The sequence below is a fragment of the Athene cunicularia genome (genome assembly GCF_003259725.1).
Source record: "Athene cunicularia isolate RWA chromosome 15 unlocalized genomic scaffold, athCun1 chr15_part1, whole genome shotgun sequence".
Classification (NCBI taxonomy): Eukaryota; Metazoa; Chordata; class Aves; order Strigiformes; family Strigidae; genus Athene; species Athene cunicularia.
In genome coordinates this window covers 277,655-296,568 of record NW_020799121.1, presented here as the reverse complement: position 1 = coordinate 296,568, position 18,914 = coordinate 277,655, and the positions used below count along the sequence as shown (strand labels likewise).

At 59.9% G+C, this 18,914-nt stretch overlaps 1 protein-coding gene across 2 annotated transcripts; it reads left to right on the top strand.

The window, feature by feature from the left end:
* The first annotated feature begins 234 nt into the window (after positions 1–234).
* Positions 235–18,532, top strand: SCARF2 (scavenger receptor class F member 2). Of its 2 annotated transcripts, XM_026859617.1 has the most exons (12): positions 282–336; positions 3,910–3,968; positions 5,027–5,069; positions 5,718–5,819; positions 6,081–6,600; positions 6,703–6,921; positions 7,328–7,456; positions 9,898–10,001; positions 10,086–10,203; positions 11,718–11,839; positions 15,987–16,139; positions 16,518–18,532. In XM_026859617.1, exons 5-12 carry the CDS (start codon positions 6,119–6,121, stop codon positions 17,720–17,722), a joined length of 2,532 nt encoding a protein of 843 aa, XP_026715418.1. In that variant the 5' UTR covers positions 282–336; positions 3,910–3,968; positions 5,027–5,069; positions 5,718–5,819; positions 6,081–6,118; the 3' UTR covers positions 17,723–18,532. The 2 variants fall into 2 exon arrangements, with proteins under 2 accessions (XP_026715417.1, XP_026715418.1); XM_026859616.1 differs by lacking the exon at positions 5,027–5,069 and having other exon boundaries at positions 235–336.
* The last annotated feature ends 382 nt before the right edge of the window (positions 18,533–18,914 follow it).

Here is an 18,914-nt window from a genome sequence, read left to right as displayed (position 1 = left end):
TCCTAAATATGAAGCTCTTTTATAATTCACAAGCTGGCATGACCCTCTCTGAAGCTGCCATCTGGGGTGCAGGCTGATGGGAGCCCTGCACACGTGGGCATTGCTTTGTCCCTGTCTTGCTCTTACTAACACTCTCTTTCGGTAATATTTCTTTTTTTAACTTATTTTTCTTTTCTCCCTCTGCTTGAAGGGTTTCTGTTTACATATGTGATCCTACTCCTGCCTGCACCCTGAGTCTGGGTTCAGGTCGGGGAGCTGCGGCTGGCATCGGCTGGGGGGCGTGATGCTGGCTGGGACCTGGTGGTCCCAAGAGCCCTATGTGCCACACAGGGGGAGGTGGGTGGCACTGAGTGGTGGGTGACACAGAGAAAGAAAGAGCTCAGCACCGGGGTGATGCTTGGGAGGAGCAGCGGGGTGGGGAGCACTGGAGGTGGCCGCGTGGCTGGGGAGGGTGAAGGCAGTGCTCTGGGCTCTGGGAATGTGCCTGCAGGGCTCCTCTGCACTCTGTCCAGCGGGCTGAGAGCAGGGAGGTCTCACATGGGACCACAGGCAGCAGCTCCCACCCGAGCCCCAAGGTCTCTCTCCTGCTTTTGGGGCTGTGAGCTTGCTCCTCACCATTTAATGGGGGCTGCGTTGGTCGGGATGAGGAGCCGTCCCTCCTGCTCAGGAGCCATCGCCATAGCCATAGGTAAATGGGATGTGATTCAGGGAGCAATGTGGCATATTAATCCGCAAGAAAAATATTCTGCCTCCATAGAAATCCCTGAAGCATTTGCAGAGGTCTGGCTGATGCTCGGTGTGAGCAGGACATGCCCATGTGCCGGGAGCAATGCTGGCATCGAGCACGTGTCCCTGCAGGTCACAGCTCTGGCTCTGCCCACATGCCTGCTCCTTTTCCCCCGCATCAACAAAGCTCCCAAGCCCCAGCCACATCTCAGAGGCAGCCTTTCTTTCTTTTTCCCGGCACTTGTAGTGCTTTGAAAAAAGAAAATGTATTTTGCACTGTGCGAGTCTGCAGTGGCATGTCCATGTGGGTTGGGAGGAAGCTTTTAAACAGATCTCCCAGTTGTTGCAGTTCCAGTGGTCATGGGGAAAATGGAGTGAACCTTCTTTGGAGGAGCTGAGACATGTTTTAGGCCCACACCCCGATGGGTGCTGGTCACCTCTGTAGCCAGCACCAGCCTTACCTGGCTGTGCTCAGGGACCAGTCCCTGTGCTGCCCTGGGAGCACCCATTACCCAGTGCTACATCCTAGCTGCCTCCTTGCAACAGGAGTAAGTTTATTTGCTGTCAAAGCCACTGATAAATGAGGCGGAGGCTGAGCGAAGGGGCGTGGGACGCTATCGTCGAGCACGGTGAAGGAGAGATTAGCTATCAGTGAAAAGATAAGCATGAATCCTGCATCCGGTGAGGCAGTGGGTGGGCTGGGGTCCCGGCTGGTGGTGATCGCAGTGCTGCTCGCCTCCCCTGGCTCATGGCAGGGGATGGATTCTTCCTTCCTGCCACCATGTTTCAGCGGCTCCTGGCTCCCTGCCATCAGCTTGGGGCTTTCATCACAAGGTGATGCTTTTTGGTGCATTGTCCATGATGCCCATTTTGTTGGCCAGGCTGAGCTGTTCGAGGGAGGAGTTTGCCCAAGCAGAGGGGAAAAACCTGCAAAAAAACCCTTTGCAAAACCTTGCAAACCTGCCATGATTTCATCTAAAACCCACTAAACACTGAATTTCTAAAGTGTGAAAGCAACCCCAGGTGGGATAGCGAGTTCTCTGGCCATGCATGGGAGGGTCATGGCACTGCGGACCCTTCCTGCCTGTGCCCGAGCATCCCGCGCTGCAGGCGAGGCTTTTCAGCGAGGGCAGCCCTAAGCCTCTTGCAGAGAAGAGCCTTGTCTCCAGCCCACCCAGTCCTCGGGGGGGTGGTTTGGTTGTGGACCCCCATTTACAGTTAACACTGTGCATCTCCCTGCGTGCTCAGATAGAGCAGAGCCCCCCACCCAAGCCCTGAGGTCCCTGTGTGGGGGGTACACGCTGGCTGCCATTGCAGTGTCTTGCGACTGCTTCGATGGGTTGAATAGATGGAGCTATTTTGGGCTCCAGCTGCAAGGCATTTTTTCCAGGCCTTGAATCATTTTTGTGGTTCTTTCTGCCTCCTTTCCAATTTTTCACCATCCACTGCGAAAAGGGGGACGCGATGCTCCCAGCTCGGCCGTGCGGGTGCTGCCTGCCGAGGGGCCGGCGGTGGGAGCTGCGTCCAGCCTCCCCGGTACCCGTGTTTGGCCAGGGGGCTGCTGGCAGTTCCCTCCCCGGCCCCAGGACAAGGCGGTCTGGCAGCCAGACGCGGTCCTGTGACTGAGCTGGGTTTTGAGCGAATACTTCCTCGCTGTCTCCTCCTCCTCTTCTGCATTTGTTACATATAAAGAGGAAAAGGGAAAAAAAAAAAAAAAAGCAAAAGCAAAACGCATTCCAGGCTGTGCTGCCGAACCAGCCTGGTGAAGTTTTCCTTGACTGCAGCATCTGCTTGGACCTTTTATAACCCTCCAAGTCGCCAGTGGGGACGGGGCAGTGTGGGTGACCCCAGGGATGAGCTGGGGGCATGGGAATGAGCGGGGTTCCCCCACCTGGGCAGTTCCTGTGGTCTCACAGTGTGGGGAACATGTTCCCCACACCTGAGTTGCAGCATCGTGAGGCCCCAGGCATTCCCTTGCAGGGGGTCGCTGAACAAGTGTGGGTGAGGTGTCCCTGCTCAGTCCCCATGTGTCCCATCTCAGCAGGGAGCTGCATCTCTGGCTGAGCCTCTGAGGGGGTCTGAGACCCCATCCTGGTGTTGGCTGGGGTCAAGCTTCTGCCAAAACCACTTTGGCTGATGCTCCTGTGCATGGTGCTCCCTGGTGACACCCAAGGGACACATCCCAGCCACCTACACTTGATATCCCCTGGCTCACATGTGGGGGACATCTCCTAGGAGCTGGCTGTGCTCCAGCCATCCTGGCAGGATGGTTCCAGCTTGCCCTTGGGATGCCATCCCCAGGCCAACAAGCAGCCAACCTGGATTTTGGGTCAGGTTTGGTCTTTCTGCAGCAGCCAAAGTGGAAATGCCCATCCCTTGAGCAGCGCTGCCCAGTGCTGGCAGGGAGGCACCGAGCTGAGGGGGAACTTGCTGCCCCGGCTCCCATGATGGGGTTGCAGGTGCTGCTGGGGTCCTTCCCGGGCTGCTCCAGGCTCCCGCTGGCACCTGGCACTGAGGCTGCGTGCAGGCAGGGGGGTGCGTGCAGGCAGCAGTGTGTGTGCGGGCAGGGGAATCAGGCAGGCAGCAGGGTGCAGGCGGGCAGGGAAGGGCAGTGTGGGGATGATCACAGTGCGGGCACTGCTGGTCCCCGCTCACCACAGCACCCTCCTGAGCGAGGAGGTGCAGCACCACGGGGACACAAGCCGGGGGTCTAGCTGCGGGCACTGTGCCATCCCACCCCAGGAGCGGCCTCTCAGGGGCAGAGCAGTTGGTTTTCCCCTGGATCATTTAGACCCTTCCCTTTTTTCACAGCTTTTGGGGGTCTTCGGGGTTATTTTTTTTTACAGTAACAGTTGCAAACATGTCTTTCGTGGTTTGATTGCTCCTGATTAATGGGAGGAACTGGTTCTGTCTTGCTTCCAGCATCACCTCAGCTGGCTGATGGGGCATCTCGAGCTGGTGCCCATGGGAGCCCCCCAGCAGATCTGTTGTCCCTGCATGGTGGAGGAAGAGCCAAGAGCTCTCCTTATCCCAGCAGGGTGCAGCAGCCCCTGGTCAGTGTTCAACTGACTTGGAGCGGGACCCTTCAGCACCATGGCAGCAGTGCTCCCAGTGGGTTTTGGGGAAGGACCAGGACTTTCTGAAGGTCATAATTATTTGTGGTGCTTTTTTTTTCCCCTGCAGCTCCTCAGTGCTTGTGTGCTGCCCAGGATGGAGGCAACAAGGAAGCGAGTGTTTAATAGGTAAGCACGGTGTTTTGCTTCATTGGACACTGCTCATCTGCCCATCCTTTGCTGAGCCCTCCTGGCCTCACCACTGCTGTCAGGGGCTCCCCAGATGTTCCCCATGGCGGGGACGCCCTGTCTCAGAGACCTCTGCCTGCAGCTGGCCTCCCCAGGGATGCTGGAGGCTGTCCTGCCTCCCTGGAGTGCTCAAAGCTGGCAGCATGTGAATGGAATGGGGTGCTGGTCACAGAGCCCAGCCCTGGGGTACCCCCTGCCCCCACAGTGATGTCCTGGGGTGCCACCAGTGAGCTCCTGTGGGGAGCATCACCCCTGCTCCCAGGCCAGGTGGTTTCTCTCCATGCCAGCCAGCTTTGGGCCTAAGGATTTGGGGGTGCTGCTCTGGGACCCAAAGGACAGTGAGATGTCACCCAGGGGGAAGCGTGGGTGCAGCTGCAGGGGGGGACCCAGAGATTTCCCATGGATGCTGCAACAGCGTGGGGAACCAAGTCAGAGCTGCTGGTGGAGAAGCCACCAGGACCAGGCACAGGGCCACCAAGCCTGCAGGCAGGGCAGTGCCAGCTGGGGCCACACCAGGTGATACGGCTCTTACCGGGGGCCACGGTCAGCCCGGCGTGGATGCTCAGCATGAAGACCTGGGACTGCTCATCCCCTGCAGTGCTGCCACGATGCAGGTGGCCGGTCTGGTGTTCCTGTGTTGCTGCCCACAGTCTCAGCCAGCCACGGGGCTCGCCTCGCCCCAGGAGAGCCGGAGGAGCTCTCTGCACACCGGCCTGGGGTGTCAGCAGGTTGCAGCCAGCAACAAAGACCACGTAACCGACTAACCCACCGTGCATGAGCCCTCATAACTGCTCGCTGCATGCGTTGGGTGCCTGCACGCCAGGAGCAGGATGCGGTCCCTTCAGCGTGCTGGCAGGAAGGGAGAAGGACAGGGTCTGCCAGGACAGCGGGGGGTAGGCTGGTCCCATCAGTGAGCTATCCCCATCTCCTCACCCCCCCTCAACCTGCTCTAACCCTTAGACTCACTGCTCCTAACCTGTGTAATCTGTCTATTTTAGGGGTTTCTATAGTATCCATCACCGTAGGTCTAAGAACTCCCAGGTAAGGTGGATGGGATGGGTGGTCTGCTCTCCCTCTCCCGGTGGCTAAGAAGGCTTGTCCAGGGCCATGTGGGATCTGTCTGCACCTGACCCACCACGGTGCTGCCTGTCCCATGTCCTGCGCATGCCCTACTCTGGGCATTGGCTCCAGCACAAGGTCCCCTCAGCAGGAGAGGGGCTGGTGGCCTGCATGGGAGCAGCGGTGATGGGGGTGGCAGTGACACCGCTGTAGTCTGTAAGGAGTGCAGGGAGGGGGACAAGAGGACAGTGCTCGTGGCTGCCTGCGTCCCCCCCCTGCCCCACGTCCGCACTCTCCCCTGGCGCTGCCTCTGCTGGCGATAGGAGCTGGGCGAGTGACACTGCCACTGGGCGCAGCCGGTGGCAGGACTGGGGCTGGGCTAGTGGCAGGAGGCTGATGGCCAGGATGGAGCTGAGCTTGGTGGCAGGAGGCTGGTGGCATATTTCTGGTGAGACTCCCATCTAGCCTGCCTGGCTGCTTGCCAGGACAATCGCAGTGCCACAGCTCAGCAGCACCCGCCGTGCCACCGCGCAGCCCCTCCCCTGCTCTGCGGGGTGGGAGGGGGTTGGGGGAGCAGGGGTGAGCCCGCTGCCACACATGCTCACGCCTGCCGTCTGTCCGTCCGTCCAGCTGTGTGCGAGGGGAACTTCACCTGCAAGGAGAACGAGGTGTGTGTCCGGCCCAGCGAGTGCCGCTGCCGCCACGGCTACTTCGGTGCCAACTGCGACACCAGTGAGTATCAGCAGGCGTGTCCTTGGTGGGGTTCACCAGGGTGTGCTGGCTCATCCCGGGGTGACATCAGGGTTGAGGCTGGAGATGCTTTTGCTCCACCCTTGCTTGTCCCTTTGGAGGGGTCTGCTCTGAGATCCAGCGCGCTGGGAGGAGGTGGGGGGACTGTAGGCAAAAGGTCCTGCTGCGGCTGGGGGTCTCCGCTGGTGCCTGGTGGTGGGGTTGTCCCACGGGCAGTATTGGGGCTGACGGCTCTGCCTACAGAATGTCCCCGGCAGTTCTGGGGTCCCGACTGCAAGGAAATGTGCAGCTGCCACCCCAACGGGCAATGTGAGGATGTGACAGGCCAGTGCACCTGCAACCCCAACCGCTGGGGTCCCAAATGCGAGAACGTCTGCCTCTGCAAGCACGGCAAGTGTGACCAGAAGACGGGCAAATGCACCTGTGAGCCCAACTGGTGGGGACCCCAGTGCTCCAGCTCCTGCTATTGCAGCCACAACTCCCAGTGCGACCAGCAGACAGGCAACTGCCTGTGCCAGCCTGGCTGGTGGGGCCGCGGTTGCAACAACCAGTGCTCCTGCAACAACTCGCCCTGTGAACAGTTCACGGGGCGCTGCCAGTGCCGGGAGCGGACATTCGGGCCCCGCTGTGACCGTTACTGCCAGTGCTACAAGGGCAAGTGCAACCAGGTGGATGGGACCTGCACGTGCGAGCCGGGCTACCGGGGGAAGTACTGCCGCGAGCCATGCCCGGCTGGCTTCTATGGCCAAGGCTGCAGGAGACGGTGAGTGGCCAGACCCCATTGGGCCTGATCCAGCACCGTGGGCTCAGTGGGAGGTTTTGGGGTCACCGCGCCTGTTGACTGGGTCCTCCTGGGCCATTGCAGGTGTGGGCAGTGCAAGAGCCTGCAGCCATGCACTGTGGCAGACGGGCGCTGCCTGACCTGTGAGGCTGGCTGGAATGGCACCAAGTGCGACCAGCCCTGCTCGCCTGGTTTCTACGGAGAGGGCTGTGAGAAGCTCTGTCCCCCCTGCAAGGACGGCCACACCTGCAACCACATCAACGGCAAGTGCTCCCACTGCAACCCGGGCTGGATCGGAGACCGGTGAGTGCAGCTGGGTGCAAAGTTGGGCCCTGGCGGGGCAATGTCCAGCCTCCCTGCTGCTCCCTGCACGGGCACCGGGGGTGGTTGTGGGTTTCTGCAGTCAGGAGGGCAGGGCAGGGATGGGTTGAGCCTGCTGGCACAGCAGTGGGACTGGAGGGAGCCTGCGAGATCACTGCCCTGTGCCCACAGGCACGTTGGGTGCTCACGGTGGGGCTCAGCTCTCAAGCTGGGATGCTTTCCCGCAGGCTTTTGTGCCCAGGATTGGTTCCAGGGCTTTGCAGCACCCAAACGGGGCTCACAACACACAGCCCTATCTCCCTGCCTACACGCAGGAGGGGTGGGGGCATGCTAGAGATCCCCAGGAGCCGTGGGTGCTCCAGCCACCTGCCCTCATTACCCCCACCAGGTGTGAAACCAAGTGTCGGAACGGGACGTACGGGGAGAACTGCGCCTTCGTCTGCAGCGACTGTGTCAACGGCCAGTGCCACTTTGAGACCGGCCGGTGCCTCTGCCACCCTGGCTCCCACGGCACCTAGTAAGTGAGCCACAGCAGGAGCACTTCAGGGTGCACCCCAGGGCATGGGTGGTGCTCAGGCATCTCCTGCCCCCTTGGGTCCTACACAGTTCCCAGCCAAGAAGCTGCCCGTGGTGGAAGTGCTCACAGGCAATAATTCGGGTGATTTTTGGAGGGGAAAGGACATGCTCATGGAACTGTTAGCAGCAAGTTAACTCTGCGAGAGAGGGATTTTGCTTTTGGAAGTGCCTATTTGGCAAAAACAAATGCTGTCGACAAAACGGTGGTTTGTTGTTTGTTGGGGTTTTTTTTAAGTCCAGGGTGGAATTTCTAGCTGAAAAGAGAGAAAACCACATCCCAGAATAGCAAATAGCCTCATGGGAATGGCATCCACGGGGTGCTCCTGCTGCAAGCTGTGGCTCCGGCCAGGGTCTTCCTCACCCCCGGGATGAGGCCCCAGTCCTCCCCCTTTCCCCCTGCCCAAGGAAAGGGCACAAGGGACATCGATGTCCTGCTCACGTGCCCTAGTGGTTTTCTCCAGCGTGGGACTGAAATGCTGTTTTGAAAAGGCAAGGAAAGCATTTCCCACCCGGCTGGGGCATGCAGGCAGCTCCCCCAGGTCCTGCCGGGTGTTACTCAGATTTTCCCAGCAATTAACCACAGGGGTGATGGCAGTGACAGGGATTCAGAGCTGGTGTCCTGCCCACGCCAGTGCTTTGTTCAGGGCATATCAACAGGGAGCATTTGGATTTCGAGTGGATTTTTTGGAGGCTTTGCCAACCACTGATGCTGCCAGAAGAGCCGGCTGGGCACCAGCACCAGCTCAGGATGCCCAGCCTGGGCATCGTTGCCACCTTCAGCAGCAAAGGCAGAGGTGAGCGAATCCTGGTGCTTGGCAGGGATGCGCAGTGATGCTTTCAGCACAGTACTGGAGTGTCGCACCTGAATTCAACTGTTGAGAGACCCTGGCAGAGCATTGGGAATGTGGGCACTAGGGGTGCTCAAGATGCTGCCCTGGCCCCAGCAGCATCCTGGAGCTGTAACCGCTGTGCCGTACGGGTGCACGCCAGGCGGGCTCAGGGACTCTTGGTGATCAGGGGGATCCCTGTGATTCTGTGCAAACTGCTGTTTTTGTAAGCAGTGTTTGATTCTAAAAAGAGGGTGATTTCTGGAAGAAAGGCAGAAGCGATGTCCTCACCATGCAGGAGCGTCCTCTCAGCTCTAATACGGGAGGGTGCTAAAGGAAAGGCTGCTAAAATATTTGTGGTGTGCACAAAATGGTTTATCTCATCTTTTCCAGAGGTGTTGGGACCTTTTTGGAAAAAAACACCTGCCCTGTGCTCTCCCAAAGTCTCAGCCTGGGGCAGACATAGGCGTAAACAGTGGAGTGAGGAGGTTTGGGTTGCCAGGGAAATATCCAGCTCCACCTCACCGCATTTGCTGCCGCTGCGCAGCTGCTCAGGGCAGCGGTGGGGGCTCAGCGCCCACCTCGGCGGGCACATGGCACACGGTGGGCACGAGCCTCAGCCCAGGCGGCGCTTTGCAAATCAGCGGAGCATGAAATGGGCTGAGCTGCCTCCAGGCACTGTGCCGAGGGCTGGGGGCAGCTGTGCTCCCTGGAGGAGTGCGTTTGGGCTGGGGCCCGCTGGCTCCTTACGTCTGCGGCCAGAATGCAGCTGCTGGTGAGCAGCTGGTGGGGGTTTGGTGCACAGCAGCACTGCCAGCGTCTCCCAAACCCACCCGGGTCCTGCACCATGGTGCCCGTCCCACAGCTGGGGTGGGAGGTCGGGTTGGCCCTGCTGACACTGGGAACCTCGGTTGCAGTGATCTGTGCCTGGCACACGCTTTCTGTGCTCAAGCTTGCAAGTTGGTGCCCGTTCGTGTCCATCCCCATTGCCTTGATGATGCTGCCAGGGAGGTCGTTTTACCAGCTGTGGGGATTTGATGCCAGGCTTAGCTGAACCAAGAGTCTGGCCTGATGGAGCAGATGTCTTAGGGCCACTCGGTTTTTTTTCCTTTCAGAGGCCAAAAAAGCAAATCTAAAATCAATCTGTGCACTTTCCCAGCTCGTGGCTGCCATGGCCCTGCCTGGCTCGGTGGGGGGGGGGGGCCCAGGGGTGCCATGGCCACGTGACTGCTGAACTGAGCTGGAAATCCTGCATGTGACATTGGTGTGTCTTTAGATGTGACTGCTGCATTCGTGACCTTTCATAATCGCTGTGCCTAATTGCGAAGCCCTTCACAGGGAGCAGCAAGAGCATCTGTCCTCCAGCTGGGCCAAATCTCCTGAGCGATGGGAGAGGAGCTCTCGCTCCCTGGGACTCAGGGGTGCCCTAGGGTGCGTGGGGGCTGTGTCAGACCAGCTTGGAGAAGTGCCCCACATTTTTCCCCAGAGCTCAGAGGGTTTGGGAGGAGGCAGCAACTGGGGTGGTGAGGGGTCTCACTCAGCCTCTTTCTTCCAGCTGTAACCTGACTTGCCCACCCGGCCGCTATGGAGCCAACTGTGCCGAAGCCTGCAGCTGCCACGATGGTGCCTGTGACCCGCTGACAGGTGCCTGCCACATGGGTGAGTGCTGGTGGGCAGGGGTCGGGATGCCGGGCTCTGCTGCAGGGCCGTCACCGGGGCTGACCTGCGGGTTTTGTCTTGCAGAAGCCAACCAGCGGATGGGGGTGATTGGGGCAGGAGCCCTCCTGGCGCTGCTGCTCATCCTCCTGCTCTCCCTGCTCTGCTGCTGCTGCGTCTGCCGCAAGAAGGACGAAGCCTGCGGGTGGGTGCTGGGGATGGGCAGGGCTCTTGCTGAGTTCTGCCACAAAGCCTGAGGAGAGGGAGGAGCTGTGGGTCTAGGGACATCAGTGGCCAGTGCGGGGCTGGGACTGGTGGGGGGGTGCAGGGACCGCACTGGGCCACAGCAGTGCTGTGGGGAAACTGAGGCAGAGCAGTGCTGCCTGCCCGGCACCCTGTGCCCTGCAGGTCCTTGGGGTCTGAGCAGATCCTGCTGCATTCTCAGGGCAGTGTTCAGCTTGGGGGCTGATGGAGGGGCTTGGTGTGAGCCCTGCCTGCAGACCCCCTTCCCCCTCTCCCTGACTTGGTTTCCCTCTTGTGGGCCATCATTTCATGGAGACCCACCAGGTCCCCTCCAGTCTCCAGGAGGCTGGAGCTGATCTGCAAAGGGAACCCTAAAATACAGCATGGGCATCAAGATGTGACTGAGAACCCCAGAACAAACCCCTGGGCCATGGGGTGTGATCCAGGGCGGGTGATGGGCTGCGGAACTGCCGACTGTCCCTCACAGGGACGTTCAGGACAGGGAGGGTGAGTTTCTGCATCAAGGTCGGGATGTCAGAAGCATTTTGACAGCACCAGGTGACATCCCACCACAGGGACAGGGATGGAGACAGACCCAATTGCAGGGGAGAGGAAGGTTTGTGCTGCTCAGCAAGGGATGAGCAGCTCCTCTGGCTGCAGAGGAAGGTCTCCCCTTGTGCTGCTGGCCACTGCATGTAAATTTTCCAGAAGCCTCCCCTTGCAGCTCTGCCAGCTCAATCCCAGCATGACACATGTGGCTTGGAGACCCTGGGGACTGCATGTAATTATCCTGCAGATAAAAGCACAAACACAGCCCCACATGGTGAAGTATCGCACAGGGAAAGGGGAAATGGCTCAAAGCAGTTTCCTCTCTCCTGGGGTACCCAGATCTCTGCAGTGTCCCCAAAGAGCTGGGTCACCTGCAGTGCCATCCCAGCAGTGGTCCCTGGCCAGAGCAGCCCCAGGGACTGTGGCAGTGGTGGGCACATTGCAGGTTGCCTTGCGTCAACATGGGAAGCTGCTCACTCCTGCGGCTGCAGATAATTGCTTGAAACCTCGTCCCCAGGAGGCTTCAAAACCAGAGAGCAAATAAAGAGAAGCCACGTGTTTGTTTTCGGGTTGGGATGATTTCTATTTTTTTTAAAGATTCAGAGTCTTGGCCGGGTGTTGTGAGTGTTTTGGGGCTGGGCTGTCAACGGCCATGGCCAGATCTAGCCTTTCCACCATCCCCTGGCACTGCTCCGCGTCCCGGCACAGTGCAAGCTGGTGCCTGGGGCTGGCAGCAGCTCCGGCAAGTCCCAGGCCCCCTGTGTTATGGGCACCCCCCTGCTTGGATCAGCCCCATTATATTTCCCAAAACCCCTTTGCGTTTGCAGCATGCCCGAGCTCCTGGCTCCCGCTATGGCCCCATGAGGGCTGTCCCCACTGCGACGCAGGTGCTGGTGCCTCTGATGAGGCCGTCACCTTCTCTTGCAGCTCCAGCCAGGACCCGGCAGCAGCCAAGAAGCCACCGAGACGCTTGTGCGGGCGTTTCAGTCGGATCGGCATGAAGCTCCCACGTATCCCCCTGCGCCGCCAGAAGTTACCCAAGGTTGTGGGTAAGGTGCTGGGGTTTGAGGAGGGGGCAGAGAGCCAAACCCCGGGGGCTATACTCCTGGCAGGGCAGTGCACATGACTCACAGCATCCTTTCCAGCCTCAAAGCCAGGGCAGTAAGCACAGCAGAGTGGTGACGGGCCACACGGGTCCCAGGGACCATCACAGGGCTTGGTGCATGTTGCCGGGCTTGCAGGGGTCACCCCTTTCTCAGACTGCAGCTTCTGGATCTCAAAGTGCATTGGTTTGCTTTGTGAGGGTGGGCACTTGGAGCCTGGAGCTCTACCGAGCTGCTTTTTGAGGTTTTTAGGCTCTCCAGGTAGAGGAACAGTCCCTGTCGCAGCAGTAAAATGCCTCGTTTACCCTTTTGGTCCTGACCTAACCCTTCCCCAGCTTTGCGTGGAGCTGGAGCGTCCGCGCTGGGGCCGGAGCCCACCCCACTGCCGTGCGCAGCAGAGTTGAGGATGGAGAGGCAGAGACTGGCTGAGATCCCCACACTGCATGGGTACAAACGGCTTGCAGGGGGATGCTCACACTCGGCAAAGCCCTTGGCCAGGATCTGTAAGGGCTGTTGGGGACTCCCTGCATCCAGGCAGCTGGGGAACACTGTCCCCTGCATGCTCTGAACCCTCCCTGCGCTCATCCCCGTGTGAGAAGCTGGGGATGTGCTGCCTCAGAGAGGACTTCATTGAATAAGCCTGGGGGTGAAGGCAGTGCTCCCCGGCCTGCACTGGCATGGGGCTCAGCCTCATGCCCCACTCCCTGAGCCCAGCGCCTCCCCAGACACACAGTGCCGGTGGGATGCCCTGAGCAGCTGCATCCCAGCACACAGCGGCTCAGCACGAGGCCAAATCCCCCATCCCAGGTGGGACACGGAGGTGGTCCCATCCTGACATGCCGTGCCCGAGCTCCAGTGTCAAAGCCAGGGGGACAACTCCTCGCTGCATGGGGCATGGCAGAGCCCACCCTAGAGCGAGGTGCGCCGGTGCCGGAGAAACATTCCTGCTGCAAGGATAACAGAGGCCGTGTTTGTGGAAGGGGCCAGGCAGGGCTTGGGGAGGACAGAGGGTGCCTGTGTGTGGTGAGGGCAGGGCGGGGTTCAAGGGGGCTGTCTGCAACTTCTCCATGCCGGTCTGGAGGGAGTTGGCACCCACCCAGCTGCTCTGTGTAAGCAGCAGCCCCGGGAAAGGCTGAGGATGTGGCACCAGTGCCAGGGGGATGCTCAGGATGGTATTGTGTCCTGGAAAGGCTGGGGCTATTCCTGGAGCCTGGTTGTGGGGCTGGGGGTTGTTATTTTGCTGGGCTTTGGTCAGGGCTTGCCTTGTGTGCATTATGTTCTCCTGCACGGTGGAGCCAGTGTGGGTTTTGGCAGCTCCCAGTCCCTCTGGTGCAGGGTCTGGCAATGCCTCGAGCCCCCGCTGGGTCTCTGTCCAACCCCGGGTCAGGGAGAGCTGTTGGGGTGCCTGTGACAGCCTGGTGACCGTGGTGCCACATCAGCCTGTGGCTCCACTTGGAAGCCACAGTGCCCAGTACATGGTGGCAGAGGCCGCCTGTTCCCCACATGGGTCCTGCGCCAGGAGGAGGGTCCTCAGGATGCTGAAATGTCCCATCCCAAGTGCTGGGTCAGTGCTGGAGGTGCTCAGGCCCCTGTGGGGATGTCGTGGTGAAACTGGTGCAGCCTGAAGCCGAGGATGCCAGCAGATTGTCGCTCTGGATCTGCTCATGTCCTTGCAGAGCTGCTGCCGTGGCCATGCATTTGCTGGCACCAGGTTTTCCCCTCTGGGCTCAAACATGATTGAGGCCACCACCAGTGAGCTCAAGCCCACACGTGGTAGAACGTGGTAGGCAGCAGGTCTTGAAGCCCCAGTGAAGCTCAATAGGTGCCTGGAGCCCCAGGTGCCCCCCTCAAAAACTGCTCCCCGGCCTTGGCACCAGCGTTGGATCTGCAGCATCTCCCTGGGGTTTGTACCCAAGCTGGCAGCCCACACGGCTACAGCCTGGGTGGCCATGGTGCCAGGGTTTGGGCATCCCTGCATGCACGAGTTTCATGGGGTTTACTTCTCAGGACATCGGTACCAGCGTGGGTCCCAGTTGCGTGTTGCCCCGTGGGTGTGGGGACTAACTGGAGCTCTGCACCCCACTGCCATGTCTCCTCTCCAAGCAGCGAAGCTCAAGCCAGCCCCAAGGCGGGGGGGAGCTTGAGACAAGTTGAGGGGGGGCAGCCAAGAGGGCCCCAGGGCCACGCTCCCATGGCTCTTCTGTGGCTTCTCACTGCTTCATCCTGGTCTTGAGACTGATCAGCTGCCGTGCAAGGTGGGCTGGGCTTGGCACCCCAGTGCTGTGGCCCCGGGAGATTTTGGGGAGCAGTGACAGGAGGGGACCTGCAGGAAGTGTCCACATTTCTTCCAGCCCTGTCAGCCCGTGTTCTATCAGCCAGGGGAGGTAGATCCCAGGGGACCACACAGGAGCCCCCAAGCCTGGCTCTGGGTGTGCTGCACATCCTCTTTTTATCCTTTGGCTGGATCCTGGGTTTCATTTGAGTCCCAGAGACGCCTCGTGGCTGTGAGTCCCAGCCGCTCGTCATGCCTCCTCTCAGGAAGCATCTCCCTTCATCCGCTTCCAGCCGGCTGCTTTTAATTTTCCCTTTTTGGTTTTTATTACAAGGAAAGCCATGTTGAAACTGCCGCTTCCCCCTCTCCAGGCCATTTGCTCTTTAAATATCACTGCTTTTTTTTTTTTTTCCCTTTCTCCCAGAAGCCAAACTATGCAGGGGCGAGCATGCATCGCTGCCGTCATTTTAATGACCTTGCATCTCTGAAGCCAGATTCCCTAATAAAGCATAAATGTTCCGGTGGGCATCCTGGTAAAACTTAGAGTTATTTTATTGTGAAACAGGGACGTGGTGCAAGAATCAAACAGGCCAAGCAGGAAATTGCAGCATGATTTAGATGGCCAGGATGTGCAGGCAGAGGTTACAAATACCTGGAAATACCGATGTGCAGCTGCTGCGCAGGGGGAGCCTGCCTGTACGCTGGGGTTTTGCGGCCCTTGCAAAGCAGGACTCTGCCTGGGCTTGGAGGCAGCTTGCCACCGTCCCAAGGGACAGCATCCAACAGGCAGGGGATGGCGACAAGAGCATCTGGTGCTGCCCAGCTCTCTCCACCCAGCTGGGTGCTGCCCCTGTCCTGCAGGAACCCCAAGGATGATGCTGAAGCTGCGGGCACCTGAGGAAGCCCTATGGGGTGGGACATGAACTTATACAGCAAAAAGCCTTAAAAAGGATCAAACAGAAGAACCAGTACCTCCCAACTCAGGCAACTGTCACTGCTCAGCTTTTTAATTATTTTTTTTTTACTGTTGAAACCAAAAACACCAAGTTTTTCCTCTCTGGTGGTTTTTCTCTTCTGCGCGGCTTCTCTGCAGGTGGTCCCCACAGCAGAGAGACAGTGCTGGGGCAAGGAGAGATGTTCCTCCTCAGCTTCAGGATGGGAGAAGCTGGTAAAGGGATTGAAAAGTGGCAGAACTGGGAAAAAATGGTGATGTACATCCCCCTACTGCAGGCATCCTTTTACCATCCTTCTACCTCCTTTTGCAGAAGCAGAAGTAAAATGCAAACGGTAGTGCTGAAGTGGAAATTAGTGTATTTAAAGCCAGCAGCTCATTTCTTTCCCCGGGAAGGGGACAGTCACATCACCAGGAATTTCTTTGCGAGGTGCCTGTGCTAGGTTGAAGAGCTCACAGGTGACTGCTGGGATGCTCACTGGGTCCTCACAGGACCCAGGGTTTTGGGTGGTGCATCCCTCCGCCATGTGCATCCTCAGTTTGGGTGGCTGGAGACCTGCTGTGGAGAGGGGATAAGAGGGGGTGTGTAAGGCTTGCGTGGGCTCTGCTGTCCAGAGCCACTCATCCCTAGGCATGAGGGATGCTGGTCACCACCGTTGCTGGTTGATGGCTTCTGGGGGTGCTTTGCTGAGGGACCTGATGGAGATGTGCAGCGAGAGCTGTCCCCGTGGCTGGGACGCTGTCCCTGTCCCCAACACGCACTGGTAAGTTGGGCAGGGGGCAGCTGTGCAGCATCCCAACCTCCTGGCTGGTGGGGGGTTGGGGCATTCAGCAGGACGGGCACTGATAGCAGTCCCTTGGTCTTGCAGTGGCCCATCACGACCTGGAGAACACCCTGAACTGCAGCTTCATCGAGCCGCCCTCTGTGGTGGAGCAGCCTTCCCCATCCTGGTCATCCCGTGGCTCCTTCTCCTCCTTTGACACCACAGATGAGGGGCCAGTGTACTGTGTCCCCCATGAAGGTGAGCAGGGGGGCCACGGCGCTTCCCCAGGGGACTTTGGGGCCATCACCAGGGGCCATCTCCTGCTCAGTGGAGAGGCATCAGCCTTGCACGGTGGGTACCATGTCACCCTGGCTTCTCCTGCCCCGGGAAGGGATGCGGGTGCTGATGTTGCCTGCCACGCAATTTCAGAGGTCCCTCCTCTGGCGTTTGCTGCTCCGGGGTTGTTTTAAGAGTCTTCTTGTGCTGGGATCCCTGACTAGGAGGAGGGAACAGGGGCACACCGGGGTGTAGGGGGGAAGCAGGTGGGATGTCTCGTCCCACCATGCTGCAGGAGCGTCTCAGTCCTTCCCCTCCCTGGGCACACATCTGCCTGACGGCCCTGTACTCTTCCCACAGAGAGCATGGGTGACAGCAGGGACAGGGGGACACTGTCCAGCCCCGGGGACAAGCTGGTGGCGCCGGCCAGTGGGGAGGAAGCGGGTGAATACACCTTCCTGAAGGAGACAGGCTCTATCAGAGCGTTCCCAGCCGACAGCAGTGAAACACCCCTGCTCAAGTCCTCGGACAGCGAGCGCTCCTCCTGCGGCTCGGGCTCGGCTGGTGCCGCACTCTATGCCCGGGTTGCCCGTCTCTCCAAGCAGTCCAAGGAGGAGGAGGATGCCACCACAGAGCCCCGCAGCCCCGGGAAGCCACCATCCCCAGAAAGGACCAAGCCCCGTCCTCCAGACCCAGCCACAAAGCCCAAAGTCTCCTGGATCCATGGCAGGTACAACTCCAGCCAGTCCAACTCGCTGCCAGCACCCAGCCGGTCCCCAGAGCGAGCAGCCGCCCGGTCCAGCAGCCCTGAGCAAGGCCAGGGCTTGGCCAAGAGGAAGAGGAGCCCAAGTGAGACATCAGCCAGCGTGCAGGGCAGAGCAGAGGAGAAGGGCAGCACGCGGGGCAAGGAGAAAGTGCAGAAGCAACTGAAGGAGCCTGGAGTCTCCGAGGGCAAAGCCAGTCTCAGCAGCGAACCCCAGTCGCCCTCCAAGCCCAAGCAGAGGAGCAAAGCCAGCTCAGAGCCAACAGAGAGCATCAATGGGGCGGTGCAGAACGCCTTCCGAAAGATGGGCACCTTCCAGCCGGAGCGGCGGGTCGGGGACAACAGGGATGCTCCTCGCAGCCCTGGCACCAGTAAACCCCGCTCCGAGCCCCTCCATCCCCACCTGGCCTCTGAGCTGGCAGCCCAGCTGAAGGAAAAGACTCAGAGCCTCAACAAGGGGGATGGAGGCACCCGGGCAAACGGGGTGGGCACCCAACGGGAGAAGCCCACCCCTCCACAGAAGGCCAAGCGCTCGGCGGCTGCCGGCGGCCAGAAGACCAGCAAGCCCTTGCTGCCCACCTCTCCCCACCTGCAAAAACTGATCCCTGGGGTGTCCGAGCTGGTGGCTGGGGAGCCCAAGCGGGTGGAGAAGCCAAGCACCGGCAGCGGCCAGGACCAGGCTCTCCCCAGTGAACAAGCAGCCAAGAAAACCCCCATTAAAAAGCCTCCCAGGAAGAAGAGCCGAGAAGCCAGCCTGGAGCCACCCAGGGCAGCTGCTGTGCCCGCTCAGGCAGTGCAGTGACCGGGAGCCAGGCACTGGCCCCGCACCAGCCGGCTGCGTGCCGGAGGAAGGACGTTTGCCAGCATGGCCAGTGGACGTGGAAGCTGGACTGGGCAGGGGGCACTGGAAGAGCCTTGAGCCTCCATTTCCCTGCCCCCATCTCCCTCATCCCCCTTTTTCCTTTAGTCTCCCCTGCCCCAGGACCTGCTCCTCCCCGCCAATGCCCTGCTGCCTGCTCCCTGCCCGGGACTGGCAGCTTGCCCTCCCCGTGCAGGGCAGGACCGCAGGGAGCTGGCCCAGCCGCCAACCCGGGGGGCTCCATGCGTGGCATGTCGTGTCTGTCCCTGCCCCCCCCATTTTTTTGTAGCAGTATTATCAATCGCATAAGCAGTGCTTGTTGTACTAGAGGTACCCACGGTATATTCTGCAGTAACGGAGCCACTCACTTCCCACGCCCCACTCGGGTCTGTTGGGCTCGCGGGGCACGGGAGAGGGAGGGTGCTGCTGCTTGGTGCCAGGGACCTGCCCTGCACCCATCACCGGCAGCAAAGCCCAGCCCTAGCACCCTGGGCTCCGGGCACGGCTCTCCAGTGCCAGTCTGGCCGCAGCGCGCCCTGCCCGGTGTGGGGTCGAGCTGGTTTCGACCGATGCCGCCCTCCCCTCCACCCCTGGGGTTGCTTCTGGCCAAGAGGAAAGCACTATTTATGGCCAGATCTGGATGCCTTTTGGGCTCCCATGTCCCATCCAGTGGAGTTGGAGGGATTAGTTTGGTACGACAGAGCCTGGCACATCTGCAGAGCGCTTTCCTAATAAAAATGTATTTCTTCTGTAGGTGGGTGCCGTCTCTCCATGCCCCAGGCTCCCCATGGGCAGGTGATGTGCTGGGCATCGCCTGGTCTTGCTGGGGTGCTCAGCCCAGCCCTGAGTGGGATGCAGTGGGGAGATGGATGACCTTGCAGCAGGTACAGGCAGGTGGTGACAGGCAGGGTGGGGAGGCAGGTCCCCATCATGGCTGCTGCTATGTGCTCTCTTGGCACCAGAGACCAGCCCTGAGGGCAAGATGAGGAGCCCCTCATCGCTCAGTATCCAACATCCTCCTCCAGCCCAGCAAGAGCCCTGTGGGGAAGACTGGTCTTGTGTTCAGGCCCTCTCCAGCATAGCTGGGATTGGACCCTGGGACTCAGGAGAGCTCTGGCCACTGGGCACCCCTGAA